At 40.7% G+C, this 14,022-nt stretch overlaps 1 protein-coding gene across 4 annotated transcripts in view; it reads left to right on the plus strand.

Moving 5' to 3' along the window:
- LOC115130826 (LIM domain-binding protein 2-like) overlaps positions 1-14,022 on the plus strand; it is a 118,102-nt gene that overhangs the window by 87,430 nt on the left and 16,650 nt on the right. The window contains exons 6-8 of one of the 4 annotated variants that reach the window (XM_029662315.2): positions 304-427; positions 3,942-3,995; positions 5,183-5,319. In XM_029662315.2, the coding sequence (XP_029518175.1) occupies positions 304-427; positions 3,942-3,995; positions 5,183-5,319 (315 nt within the window). Of the gene's footprint in view, positions 1-303; positions 428-3,941; positions 3,996-5,169; positions 5,320-14,022 lie in introns of all 4 variants that reach the window. The other 3 variants (XM_029662316.2, XM_065019782.1, XM_065019783.1) reach the window with 3 other exon arrangements.

Raw genomic sequence — 14,022 nt, forward strand, 5'->3', positions numbered from 1 at the left:
ATGTGAAAGTTACACAGCTGTGAGTGTCTTACCTATTTAAACGGACAAACTGGCCCCCGTGTCCTTTTTGTGATGACTTCATAGATCACTTGAGGATTCTCCTTGTTGGATTCTGTAATACAGAATTTCAGATACAGTATGTAGAAATGATACCCTTTAGAGCGAAGCTCACACAACAATTACAGATCCATCTTCACTAATAAGGAAAACAACGTGTATATGTACTATATATGCATTTGCGTTTTTATACTTCCAAATTCAACATTTGCGTGTGTGTGTGTTCATTTTTTCCATCATCTGCAGCTGTGTGTCATCCTGGAGCCCATGCAGGAGCTCATGTCCAGGCACAAGACCTACAACCTCAGCCCTAGGGACTGTCTGAAGACATGCCTGTTCCAGAAGTGGCAGAGAATGGTGGCCCCGCCAGGTAACGTTTATACGGCTTTACTAACCAAACACACTGCTCTGCAACTATTAATACTGTGTTCCAAATGGCACCATATTCCCGGTATAGTGCAATACTTTTCACCAGTGCCCTATGGGACAAAACCAATAATATTATAGTGACTATAGTAATAGGAGAGCTGAGGTGATATAATGACAATGGTTAGATTGTCTAATTTCTAGAGACCATGTTGAAAAGATAATAGTAATTCATTTGTATTACATTATTTGTATTTCTAAATATGTATTATATTGCATAATACCTCAAATTTATTCTCCCTGTTAGGAATCAGGAAATTGATCAGGACTTCCTCTGGAATTTTTATTTGAATAGACTGTAACCGGCCATTTCAGGTTTTATGGGTGATGTTCGAAGGGTGGTTCTTAAAAAATAGTTTGCTTAAACTGGCTGTGCAATATTAAAGCTGGAGTTTTTGACATATTCAAGAGCTGCAAATTACTGCAATATTCGCCAGGGCTTGACAAGACGTCTTAAAAAAGCAACACCAGTAGAAACCCTTTGACTCGGACCTGTGTAATGTGCAAGGCTTCTGAACTTTAATTAAGGGTGCCTGGTGTAATCAAACTACAAGATCCAACTCCCTTCGCTGATAGCTCCCAAGAGGTTTGAATTCTCACTGTCAATGAGCGTAGAATCATTAGGAACAGACGCTTTGAAAAAGGAGAAGTTGAACTGTCAATGTGTAATTGTGCACAAGGAGATAAACCTTTGATCAATTTCATGTTGTATAGTATCAGGGTTCAGTGAAAGAAAATGTAAGGTGCCAAACGTATCAGCTGTATAGGAACTGACAGCAGCTTTGGGATCCAGAACCCTCTGTATATGTCTTTACATATTGCCTTTACTCAATACCTGTTTCACTAGTGGACTTTATTCTTAACATTGTATTGGGTGAATAGCCAGATTATTAGAATGGTAGCTTTTATCATTTGACACAGATCTAGGATCAGTTTTGCTGGTCATAAATCTTTCGTGCGCCACTACAGTTTGTCTGTCTGCCTGTGTTTTTAAAGGAAACCAAACTGAACTAAGCTGGTCTAATAATTGTGTAATTGTGGTTTCCTTATTAGTCAAGTTTTTCAGCTTTCCTCCAATTCTTTTCAGACCTGGAAAATGGTTCTGTTTTAGTGAGGAAGGAAGCACGGATGCATTTATGCACTGATAAGTTTTTTTCATGGAAATTGACAAGTTTTAGTGTGTCATTTGTTCGACATCGACGTAAACAGTTGTGATGCCAGAGACGGTTGTTTCTGACAATGGACATCATGTTCCTGTTCCTGGGTTTGTCAAAGTAGTAGATGGGAATTGGTAATAGACTTGTCACCGTTTTGATAGTTTCTCGTGACAACCTTAACCATTACAATTGACTAGCAATAGAGACGTTTATTTGGTTCTGGGTGAAGAGATTACAGTTCTGATTTTTAAAAAAAAGGTGTACAGTGCATTCGGAAAATATTCAGACCCCTTGACTTTTTCAACATTTTGTTACATTATTCAAAAAATTTTGCAAATGTATTTAAAAAACCTTATATCACATTTACATAAGTAGTCAGACCCTTTACTGAGCATTTTGTTGAAGCACCTTTGGCAGTGATTACAGCTTCAAGTCTTCAATGGCACAAGCTTTGCACACCTGAATTTGGGGAGTTTCTCCCATTCTTCTCTGCAGATCCTCTCAAGATCTGTCAGGTCTCTCCAGAGATGTTTGATTGGGTTCGGGCTCTGATTGGGTTACTCAAGGACATTCAGAGACTTGTCCCGAAGCCATTCCTGCGTTGTCTTGGCTGTGTGCTTAGGGTCATTGTCCTGTTGGAAGGTGAACTTTCGCCCCAGGCTGAGGACCTGAGAGCTCTGGAGCAGGTTTTCATCAAGGATCTCTGTACTTTGCTCCTCACTAGTCTCCCAGTCCTTGCCACTGAAAAACACCCCACAGCATGATGCTGCCACCACCATGCTTCACCGTAGGGATGGTGCCAGGTTTCCTCCAGATGTGACACTTGGCATTCAGGCCAAAGTGTTCAATCTTGGTTTCATCAGACCAGAGAATCTTGTTTCTAGTGGTCTGAGAGTCTTTAGGTGCCTTTTGGCAAACTCCAAGCGGGTTGTCATGTGCCTTTTACTGAAGAGTGTCTCCCGTCTGGCCACTCTACCATAAAGCCCTGATTGGTTAAGTGCTGCAGAGATGGTTGTTCTTTTGGAAGGTTTTTCCATCTCCACAGCGGAACTCTGGAGCTCTGTCAGAGTGACCATTGGGTTCTTGGTCACCTCCCTGACAAAGGCCCTTCTCCCCTGACTTCTCAGTTTGGCCGAGCGGCCAGCTCTAAGAAGAGTCTTGTTGGTTCCAAACTTCTTCCATTTAAGAATGATGGAGGCCACTGTGTTCTTGGGGACCTTCAATGCTGCAGAAATGTTTTGGTACCCTTCCCAAGATCTGTGCTTTGACACAATCCTGTCTCGGAGCTCTACGGACAATTCCTTCTACCTCATGGCTTGGTTTTTGCTCTGACATACACTGTCAACTGTGGGACCTTATGTAGACAGGTGTGTGCCTTTCCAAATCATGTCCAATCAATTGAATTTACCACAGGTGGACTCCAATCAAGTTGTAGCAAAATCTCAAGGATGATCAATGGAAACAGGATGTAGCTCAATTTCGAGTCTTATAGCAAAGGGTCTGAATACTTACGTAAATAAGGTATTTCTGTTTTTGTATTTTTAATACATTTTAATTTTAATTTTTTTTTACCTGTTTTTGCTTTGTCATTATGGTGTATTGTGTGTAGATTGATGAGGATTTATTTTTTTAATCAATTTTAGAATAAGGCTGTAACGTAACATGTGGGAAAAGTCAAGAGGTCTGAATACTTTCCGAATGCACTGTATGTTCCTCAGTTATGTTATCTTTTCAGATCAATTAGACGTCGCTGGTTGCCTTTGAATAATAAAGCATCTCCCTTGGTGTGATTAGTATAAGAAATGTATTTCATTTTCAGACATCTTTTTGAAGATCACAGAAATGTTGTTTTTCCCACACTGACATTCAGAGGCATAACATTATTTTACAAACACTTGGTGAAAATAGCTAAACACATAATTTATGTACATCAGAAACAGATATAAGTACTGCTAAGATCTCTACTGAACCTATCTTATTACTTTACACAAGAATAATGATCAAGGATATACCCTTTTTTTATTTAATATTTTATTCATTAATTAATTAAATGTGTGGCTCATAATTAGAAAAAAAATACTTTTCATAATTGTACCCCTTAGTAATAATGTTTTTAGAAATATTACTCAACAGTAATAATATTTAGACAATATATTTGTCTGTGCATTGCAGTGAATGTACAGCTATATTTTCTCTTATATTCTCTCTGTTGTAATTTCTGGTCTCTCTCTCTCTGATATTTAATTACTTAAAATAATTCATCACTTCAATAAACAAAACCCATTTCGATTCTGGTTTCAGCTGGACACCCACAGAATTTCAAAACGGAAATATTCCCCACAAATCACAAAAAAGGTACCTTTTCTGTCTTCCTGTAGTTTTCAATAGAGAGAGCAGTAGTCTTGGAGATTGTATTTGATTCTCTCTCTGAACAGAATGCCATGAAATACATTGTTGTGTACTTTTTGACATGAATGCTCAACAACCGCCTAAAGACGAAATTAGATGACTGCATGTCACATTCAGTATTTCATGCTAAGTCACTATGAAATTCTAAATCATTGACCTAAAATGTTTGCTGAGACACCACACTGTCCATCACCGCTTCATATGGTGACGCAAACAAACAAACAATCTGACTCGTAAAGACAAATCACAGCAATACAAATGAATAATAATAAATGACAAATATAGATACAGTAAGATAAAAGATGGTGTTCTCTCACAGTAGGGTAGTTTTATAAAAGGTGTGTAACATATACGTCAGGAAGCAGGTCTAGAAATGGAGTTTAATAGAGAAACGATACAGATTAACAAACATGAGAAGCGTCCAGAACGTGAGAGAAAACAAAACCAATACTGCCTGAAGACAGAGGCTACTGAGGGCTAAATAAAGGGGAAGTAATCAAGTAAATGATGAAGTCCAGGTGTGCATAGCTATGGGGAGCAGGTGTGCGTAATGATGGTTGCCAGATATGCGTAATGTGGGTTGCCAGAACCGGTGGTTAGTAGACCGGTGACGTTGAGCGCTGGAGAGAGGGAACGGGGGTAGGCGTGACAAGGTGGTGTTATCTATCACAGTAGAGCAGTTTTATAAAAGATGGTGTTATCTATCACAATAGAGTCATTTTATAAAAGATGGTGTTATCTATCACAGTAGTGTAGTTTTAAGTTGGGCAGGCTTTTGAGAACTGTACAACACCAAGGTCCTTAAGGCATTCACATTAAGTCAAGCAGCACGTTCTATTGTTGAGCATTTATACAAATGAAACATGGGATCTTTCCAACTAGTGCATGACTTGGGAGATGATAACGCCTTTTGATTTCACCTCTGATATTAACAAAGCATGGATCGTTTTTTAGTTGTTGCGTGTTGTACGTATTGTGCGTGTGTATGTATGTCTGTCTGTCTGTGCATTATTGCATGGGTGCGTGTGTGTGCATGTCAATATACACATATCTTTTAATGAGTTACCCCCACCTTGGTGTATGCATTATGTTGTCCCCCATGGCTCTTGTTTCCTTTGCTGGTCGTGCCAAAGCTGAGCCAACAAGACAGACGACGACGAAGAGGAGGAAAAGGAAGAACTCTGCCAGCAGTGCCAACAGCAGCGTGGGCAATGCCAACAGTAAGAAGAGAAGCCCTGCCAGCAACTTCAGCCTTTCCAGTCAGGTACCTGTAAGCATCAGATCTACTGGGTTTGGCCCACTCTTACACCACTATACACCGTCTTTCACCTTCTTACACCACGATACACCACTATACACCCTCTTATACACTCTTACACCACTATACACCCTCTTACACCACTATACACCTTCTTACACCACTATTACACGCCTTCTACACAGCTACTATACACGCAGGCAGGAAGGCATGTAATGAAACACAACAATTAATTTATAGGACTATCAATCTACTATCATAATATGTTTATTCAAGTATTCATCTAGAATTATCCTCTCCTGTTGCATCATACCCTCTGCTCTGGGGAGTACTTTATCATCTGGTACTCCATGGCTCTAGTCTATCCCATGGCTCTAGTCTATCCCATGGCTCTAGTCTATCCCATGGCTCTAGTCTATCCCATGGCTCTAGTCTATCCCATGGCTCTAGTCTATCCCATGGCTCTAGTCTATCCCATGGCTCTAGTCTATCCCATGGCTCTAGTCTATCCCATGGCTCTAGTCTATCCCATGGCTCTAGTCTATCCCATGGCTCTAGTCTATCCCATGGCTCTAGTCTATCCTATGGCTCTAGTCTATCCATGGCTCTAGTCTATCCCATGGCTCTAGTCTATCCCATGGCTCTAGTCTATCCCATGGCTCTAGTCTATCCCATGGCACTAGTCTATCCCATGGCACTAGTGTATCCCATGGCTCTAGTCTATCCCATGGCTCTAGTCTATCCCATGGCTCTAGTCTATCCCATGGCTCTAGTCTATCCCATGGCTCTAGTCTATCCCATGGCTCTAGTCTATCCCATGGCTCTAGTCTATCCCATGGCACTAGTCTATCCCATGGCACTAGTGTATCCCATGGCTCTAGTCTATCCCATGGCTCTAGTCTATCCCATGGCTCTAGTCTATCCCATGGCTCTAGTCTATCCCATGGCTCTAGTCTATCCAATGGCTCTAGTCTATCCCATGGCTCTAGTCTATCCCATGGCTCTAGTCTATCCCATGGCTCTAGTCTATCCCATGCATAGCATATTTTCTTCCTTGACATGTCAATACAATGGGGCCACTTGACACAGTTTGAGGTTAAACACCTACTTAAACCACTGAGTGTTAGACCTCGCACTTCACATCACCCCGGGGGATAAAGTGCTATTGCGCCTCAATTGTTTGGACAGGCTATAGTACTTTCTCACTATGGGTTTGCTGTATGGACTGTTAGGAGTCATACTGACGGCTTAGTACTGTAGTCCCTTTGGATGGGGGGGGAGACTGGGGAACTGTGAACCCTCTTTGTTTTGGGTTACGTTGTTCCTCACGGTGCCGCAGGTCATGCTTTTTAATTCCCAGGGCGTCTCTCTTTTTTCTCTATGTATATATTTTTTATGCCTCTCTCTCTCACCCACATAGACACACACCCTCTCCAACTCAAGCTCCCCCCTCTCTCTTGCTCTTTCTCGATCTCTCTCCCTCAATCTCCCTTTCTCACACACAAATAGACACACACCCTCGCCAACTCTAGCTACCTCTCACTCTCTTCTATCTCTTACTCAATCATTCGGACGCACACACACACACACACACACACACACACACACACACAAATTGTTTTCTCAGTGGGAGGCTGTTTGGCTCTGTGCCATCACTCATTATCAATATATCTGTATACACCCCCCTTCTCCTCTCCTTTCCTTCCCACACACAACCTCCTCTCCCTCCTCATCCCCCATCCTTTCTTTAAGAACACACACTTCCTATGGCTAATGTTGACATGCGTCTTTAAGAGCAGTGGCGGTAACATGCTGGTTACATATGTTGCACGCCTGCTAGCTTTGTCTGAGAAGTTGTTCGTTCGTTGGCTGAGCACAGGCCCTACGTGAGCCCAATGACAATAAGGAGAGGACAAGGAGGAAAGGGGGGGAGTGGGTGAATGGGGGGCATAGAGAAAGGAGGGGGAGTGGGTTGTTGTGTTGTTCAACAGGGACCTCTACTGGTTGCTGGGCTGAAATGACATTGAAAACCATGTAGAGTGCTACTATGAAAGCATGCAGAATACTCCTATGTGTCTGCTGGAGGATTCATTGGGAACATTCAGATAGAAATGGATTGTGTAGAACAGATATGGTTGTCTGTCAGGTATGTGTGAACATGTGTGAATCAACATGTGTTGTTAGCTCTATTTGTTACGCTTCTATCTGTATCCCTCTGAACATTTCACCTCATAGGTCCTTACCTACACATTCTGTATTTGCAGATCTTAAGAGACTAGATAGGTCTTTGCTGAAAGCTCAGCCCACGCTTTCAATGGGCATAGAGGAGCATCTACCATATTGCTTACACCTGTCCAGTTCCTTCAGATCTGCAAACACAGAAGAAGTAGCGGGTTGTCTAATATCTCAAAAGGGATGCTAATACACTAACATATGATCAGAAAATGAAGATTTTTAGCTGTTTTAACAGCCCATAGGCCTATTCAGGGATAACTGGCTAGCTAATGCTAAAGATAATGAGATGAGTAGATCAAACATTATTAATTAGATCACAATTAACACTCCCCCCTCCAAGTCTGACCACCCAAACTGGCCAGAGGTAGATTGACAACCACCCCCGCAGGAACAGATGGCGAATTCAAGGCTTGTTGGCAATCAGCACGTTTTGAGCTAATGACTTAATTAGCTATGCAAATTGACAAATCAGTGTGGATATTGTCATTTAGTCAAAAAGCTCACCTAAATTAATTAGTGTGATTAAGGCATAGTAGGGTGTAAAGGCGGTAGCTTGGGGGTTTGAGAGACGTTGCCCCCCCCAATCCTGATCCTCTTTGGTTGGTGTGTGTGTGTGTGTGTGTGTGTGTGTGTGTGTGTGTGTGTATGTGTGGTTGTGTGTGTATGTGTGGTTGGTGTGTGTGTGTGTGTGTGTGTGTGTGTGTGTCTGCATGTGTGCGTGCGCGTTCATACATGTGCACACATCTGCATATCAGAAGAGAGTAGCGAGAACTACCATGCCACGCCACATCGACACACATGGGCAGTGATGCATGTGTTTCATTTAACTGTGTGACTTCCTTCCGAGATGCAGTGGGAGGTTGTGGGCTGCTGAGGAGAGAGAGGGTTTAGCAGACCAGGGGAGATGAGATATACAACTCAACCTGCCTAGAACAACCAATACTATCCTAACATAGTCACATAACTACTGGTAATCAATCATCTAACATTGCTTAAATTATTCAATTGCATCTCCTAGATACTCACTGTTATTTTTATACCTGTACCTATCAAAATAGAGATTTAGCATCACCCAATTCAATTCCCTCACATTGCGAATAAAGAATCAACCACAGAATAAAACTCACTATGTTCTCATCTGTGACCTCAATGCTAGGGGTCATGTCATAGAAATATGTCCGACATAATCACTATTGGGAAAGGGAACGGGGATACCGAGTAAATTGCACAACTGAATGCATTCAAACGGAATACAGTGTCTTCCGAATTTAACCCAATCCCTCTGAATCAGAGAGGTGTGGGGGCTGCCTTAATCGAAGTCCACGTTATCGCCGCCCAGGGAGCAGTTGTTGTGGGGGTTAACTACCTTGCTCAAGGGCAAAACTGCAGATTTTGCCTCCTTGCCAGTTCGGGTTTCGAGCAAGTAACCTTACTGTCCCAAAGCTCTAACCGCTAGGCTACCTGCCTCCCAAATTGATTGGTCTGCGAGGGGCAGGAAGGGAAGGACAGTCCACTTCATCAGTGGGAGGGGGTTTCATTAGCTCAAAGTGCACTGAATGAGGTTGACCGTGTACATACGGGTTCACCGCCTTCACGGTGCTTCGCCATACACACCAGCCATACACACACTCCTTAAAATCCCACCATGCACCAACTGTTATTGCAGGAGCAGCAGGGGGTTGTTTCGAAACAAGGTAAACACACGGCCAAGAGTAATGCCCTGGGCTTTACCCCTTTGGTGAAACAACAAACACACATCATCAACATTTGAATCACACCAGTTTATGGATTAGAAGGGTTATATGGGTTAGAAGGGTTATATGGGTTAGAAGGGTCAGATGGGTCAGATGGGTTAGATGGGTTAGATGGATTAGAAGGGTTAGATGGGTTAGATGGATTACAAGGGTTAGAATGGTCAGATGGGTTAGATAGATTAGATGGGTTAGATATATAAAATGGGTTAGAAGGGTCAGATGGATTAGATGGTTAGATGGATTATAATGATTAGAAGGGTTAGATGGATAAGGAGGTTTAGAAGGGTTAGAAGGGTTAGATGGGTTAGATGGATTAGAAGGGTTCCGTGGATTAGAAGGGTTAGATGGGGGTTAGATGGATTATAAGGTTTATACGGGTTAGATGGATTAGAAGGGTTAGATGGATTAGAAGGGTTAGATGGATTACAAGGGTTAGAATGGTCAGATGGGTTAGATAGATTAGATATATTAGATGGGTTAGAAGGGTCAGATGGATTAGATGGTTAGATGGATTATAATGATTAGAAGGGTTAGAAGGATAAGGAGGGTTAGAATGATTATAGGGGTTAGATGGGGGTTAGATGGATTAGAAGGGTTAGATGGATTAGAAGGGTTAGATGGGTAAAATGGTTAGAAGGGTTAGATGGGTTAGAATGGTAAAATGGATTAGATGGGTTAGAAGGGTAAATTGGTTAGAAGGGTAAAATGATTAGAAAGGTAAAATGGATTACAAGGGTAAAATGGTTAGAAGGGTAAAATGGTTAGAAGGGTAAAATGGGTAAGATGGTTAGAAGGGTAAAATGGTTAGAAGGGTCAGATGGGTTAGAAGGGTTAGATGGGTTAGATGGATTAGAAGGGTTCCATGGATTAGAAGGGTAAAATGGGTAAAATGGTTAGACGGGTTAGATGGTCAGAAGGGTCAAATGGTTAGAATGGTAAAATGGGTTAGAATGGTAAAATTGATTAGATGGGTTAGAATGGTAAATTGGTTAGAAGGGTAAAATGGTTAGAAGGGTTAGATGGCTTAGATGGATTAGAAGGGTTAGATGGATTAGAAGGGTTAGATGGGTAAAATGGTTAGAAGGGTTAGATGGGTTAGAATGGTAAAATGGATTAGATGGGTTAGAAGGGTAAATTGGTTAGAAGGGTAAAATGATTAGAAAGGTAAAATGGATTACAAGGGTAAGATGGTTAGAAGGGTAATATGGTTAGAAGGGTAAAAATTGATTAGATGGGTTAGATGGTTAGGAGGGTAAAATGGTTAGAAGGGTAAAATGGGTAAGATGGTTAGAAGGGTAAAATGGTTAGAAGGGTCAGATGGGTTAGAAGGGTTAGATGGGTTCCATGGATTAGAAGGGTAAAGTGGGTAAAATGGTTAGAAGGGTTAGATGGTCAAATGGTTACAATGGTAAAATGGGTTCGAATGTTAAAATGGATTAGATGGGTTAGAAGGGTAAATTGGTTAGAAGGGTAAAATGGTCAGAAGGGTCAGATGGGTTAGAAGGGTTAGATGGGTTAGATGGATTAGAAGGGTTCCATGGATTAGAAGGGTAAAGTGGGTAAAATGGTTAGAAGGGTTACATGGGTTAGATGGTCAGAAGGGTAAAATGGTTAGAATGGTAAAATGGGTTAGAATGGTAAAATGGATTAAAAGGGTAAATTGGTTAGAAGGGTAAAATGGTTAGAAGGGTTAGATGGATTAGAAGGGTCAGATGGATTAGAAGGGTCAGATGGATTAGAAGGGTTAGATGGATTAGAAGGGTTAGATGGATTAGAAGGGTAAAATGGTTAGAAGGGTTAGATGGGTTAGAATGGTAAAATGGATTAGATGGGTTAGAAGGGTAAATTGGTTAGAAGGGTAAAATGATTAGAAAAGGTAAAATGGTTACAAGGGTAAGATGGTTAGAAGGGTAAGATGGTTAGAAGGGTAAAAATTGATTAGATGGGTTAGATGGTTAGAAGGGTAAAATGGTTAGAAGGGTAAAATGGGTAAGATGGTTAGAAGGGTACAAAATGGTTAGAAGGGTTAGAAGGGTTAGATGGGTTCCAAGGGTAAAAGGGTAAAGGGGGTAAAATGGTTAGAAGGGTAAAAGATGGTAGAAATAGGTTATGGATTAGAAATGGTAAAATAGAAAGGGTTCGATGGTAAAATGGTTAAATGGAAGATGGGTTGGATTAAGGTTAGATGGTTGGTTAGAAGGGTAAAATGGTTAGAAGGGTCAGAAGGGTCAGATGGGTTAGAGGGTGGGTTAGATGGATTAGGGTAAATGGTTAAAGGGGTTAGAAAGGTAAAATGGATTAGAAGAAGATGGTAAAATGGTTACAAGGGTAAAAATGGATTAGATGGGTTAGATGGTTAGGAGGGTAAAATGGTTAGAAGGCTAAAATGATTAGAAATGTAAAAATGGGTTAGAAGGGTAAGATGGTTAGAAGGGTAAAATGGTTACAAGGGTAAAAATGGATTAGATGGGTTAGATGGTTAGAAGGGTAAAATGGTTAGAAGGGTAAGATGGGTTAGATGGTTAGAAGGGTAAAATGGTTAGAATGGTAAAATGGGTTAAAGGGTCAGGTGGATAAGAAGGGTTAGATGGTTACAAGGGTTACAAGGGTAAAAGATGGGTTAGAAGGGTAAAATTGATTAGATGGGTTAGATTGTTATTAGATGGGTAAAATGGTTAGAAGATGGATTAAAATGGAATTAAATGGTAGAATGATTAGAAGGGTAAAATAGGGATTAGAAGGGTAAAATTGTCAGAAGTGTAAAATGGATTAGATGGTCAAAATGGTGTAAAATGGTTAGAAAGGTAAAATGGTTAGAAGGGTCAGATGGGTTAGAAGGGTTAGATGGGTTAGATGGATTAGAAGGGTTCCATGGATTAGAAGGGTAAAATGGGTAAAATGGTTAGATGGGTTAGATGGTTAGATGGTCAGAAGGGTCAAATGGTTAGGGAATGGTAAAATGGGTTAGAATGGTAAAATTGATTAGATGGGTTAGAATGGTAAATTGGTTAGAAGGGTAGAAAATGGTTAGAAGGGTTAGATGGCTTAGATGGATTAGAAGGGTTAGATGGATTAGAAGGGTTAGATGGGTAAAATGGTTAGAAGGGTTAGATGGGTTAGAATGGTAAAATGGATTAGATGGGTTAGAAGGGTAAATTGGTTAGAAGGGTAAAAAATGATTAGAAAGGTAAAATGGATTACAAGGGTAAGATGGTTAGAAGGGTAATATGGTTAGAAGGGTAAAAATTTTAGATTAGATGGGTTAGATGGTTAGGAGGGTAAAATGGTTAGAAGGGTAAAATGGGTAAGATGGTTAGAAGGGTAAAATGGTTAGAAGGGTCAGATAGAAGGGTTAGATGGGTTCCATGGATTAGAAGGGTAAAGTGGGTAAAATGGTTAGAAGGGTTAGATGGTCAAATGGTTACAATGGTAAAATGGGTTCGAATGTTAAAATGGATTAGATGGGTTAGAAGGGTAAATTGGTTAGAAGGGTAAAATGGTCAGAAGGGTCAGATGGGTTAGAAGGGTTAGATGGGTTAGATGGATTAGAAGGGTTCCATGGATTAGAAGGGTAAAGTGGGTAAAATGGTTAGAAGGGTTACATGGGTTAGATGGTCAGAAGGGTAAAATGGTTAGAATGGTAAAATGGGTTAGAATGGTAAAATGGATTAAAAGGGTAAATTGGTTAGAAGGGTAAAATGGTTAGAAGGGTTAGATGGCTTAGATGGATTAGAAGGGTCAGATGGATTAGAAGGGTTAGATGGATTAGAAGGGTTAGATGGGTAAAATGGTTAGAAGGGTTAGATGGGTTAGAATGGTAAAATGGATTAGATGGGTTAGAAGGGTAAATTGGTTAGAAGGGTAAAATGATTAGAAAGGTAAAATGGATTACAAGGGTAAGATGGTTAGAAGGGTAAGATGGTTAGAAGGGTAAAAATTGATTAGATGGGTTAGATGGTTAGAAGGGTAAAATGGTTAGAAGGGTAAAATGGGTAAGATGGTTAGAAGGGTTAAATGGTTAGAAGGGTCAGAAGGGTTAGATGGGTTCCATGGATTAGAAGGGTAAAGTGGGTAAAATGGTTAGAAGGGTTAGATGGTCAAATGGTTACAATGGTAAAATGGGTTCGAATGTTAAAATGGATTAGATGGGTTAGAAGGTTAAATTGGTTAGAAGGGTAAAATGGTTAGAAGGGTCAGAAGGGTCAGATGGGTTAGAAGGGTTCCATGGATTAGAAGGGTAAAATGGTTACAAGGGTAAAAATGGATTAGATGGGTTAGATGGTTAGGAGGGTAAAATGGTTAGAAGGCTAAAATGATTAGAAATGTAAAATGGGTTACAAGGGTAAGATGGTTAGAAGGGTAAAATGGTTACAAGGGTAAAAATGGATTAGATGGGTTAGATGGTTAGGAGGGTAAAATGGTTAGAAGGGTAAGATGGGTTAGATGGTCAGAAGGGTAAAATGGTTAGAATGGTAAAATGGGTTAAAGGGTCAGGTGGATAAGAAGGGTTAGATGGTTACAAGGGTTACAAGGGTAAGATGGGTAGAAGGGTAAAATTGATTAGATGGGTTAGATGGTTAGGAGGGTAAAATGGTTAGAAGGGTAAAATGGATTATATGGTCAGAAGGGTAAAATGGGTAGAAGGGTAAAATTGTCAGAAGTGTAAAATGGATTAGATGGTCAGAAGTGTAAAATGGTTAGAAAGGTAAAATGGTTAGAAGGATTA

The sequence above is a fragment of the Oncorhynchus nerka genome, linkage group LG6 (assembly GCF_034236695.1).
Source record: "Oncorhynchus nerka isolate Pitt River linkage group LG6, Oner_Uvic_2.0, whole genome shotgun sequence".
Lineage (NCBI taxonomy): Eukaryota > Metazoa > Chordata > Actinopteri > Salmoniformes > Salmonidae > Oncorhynchus > Oncorhynchus nerka.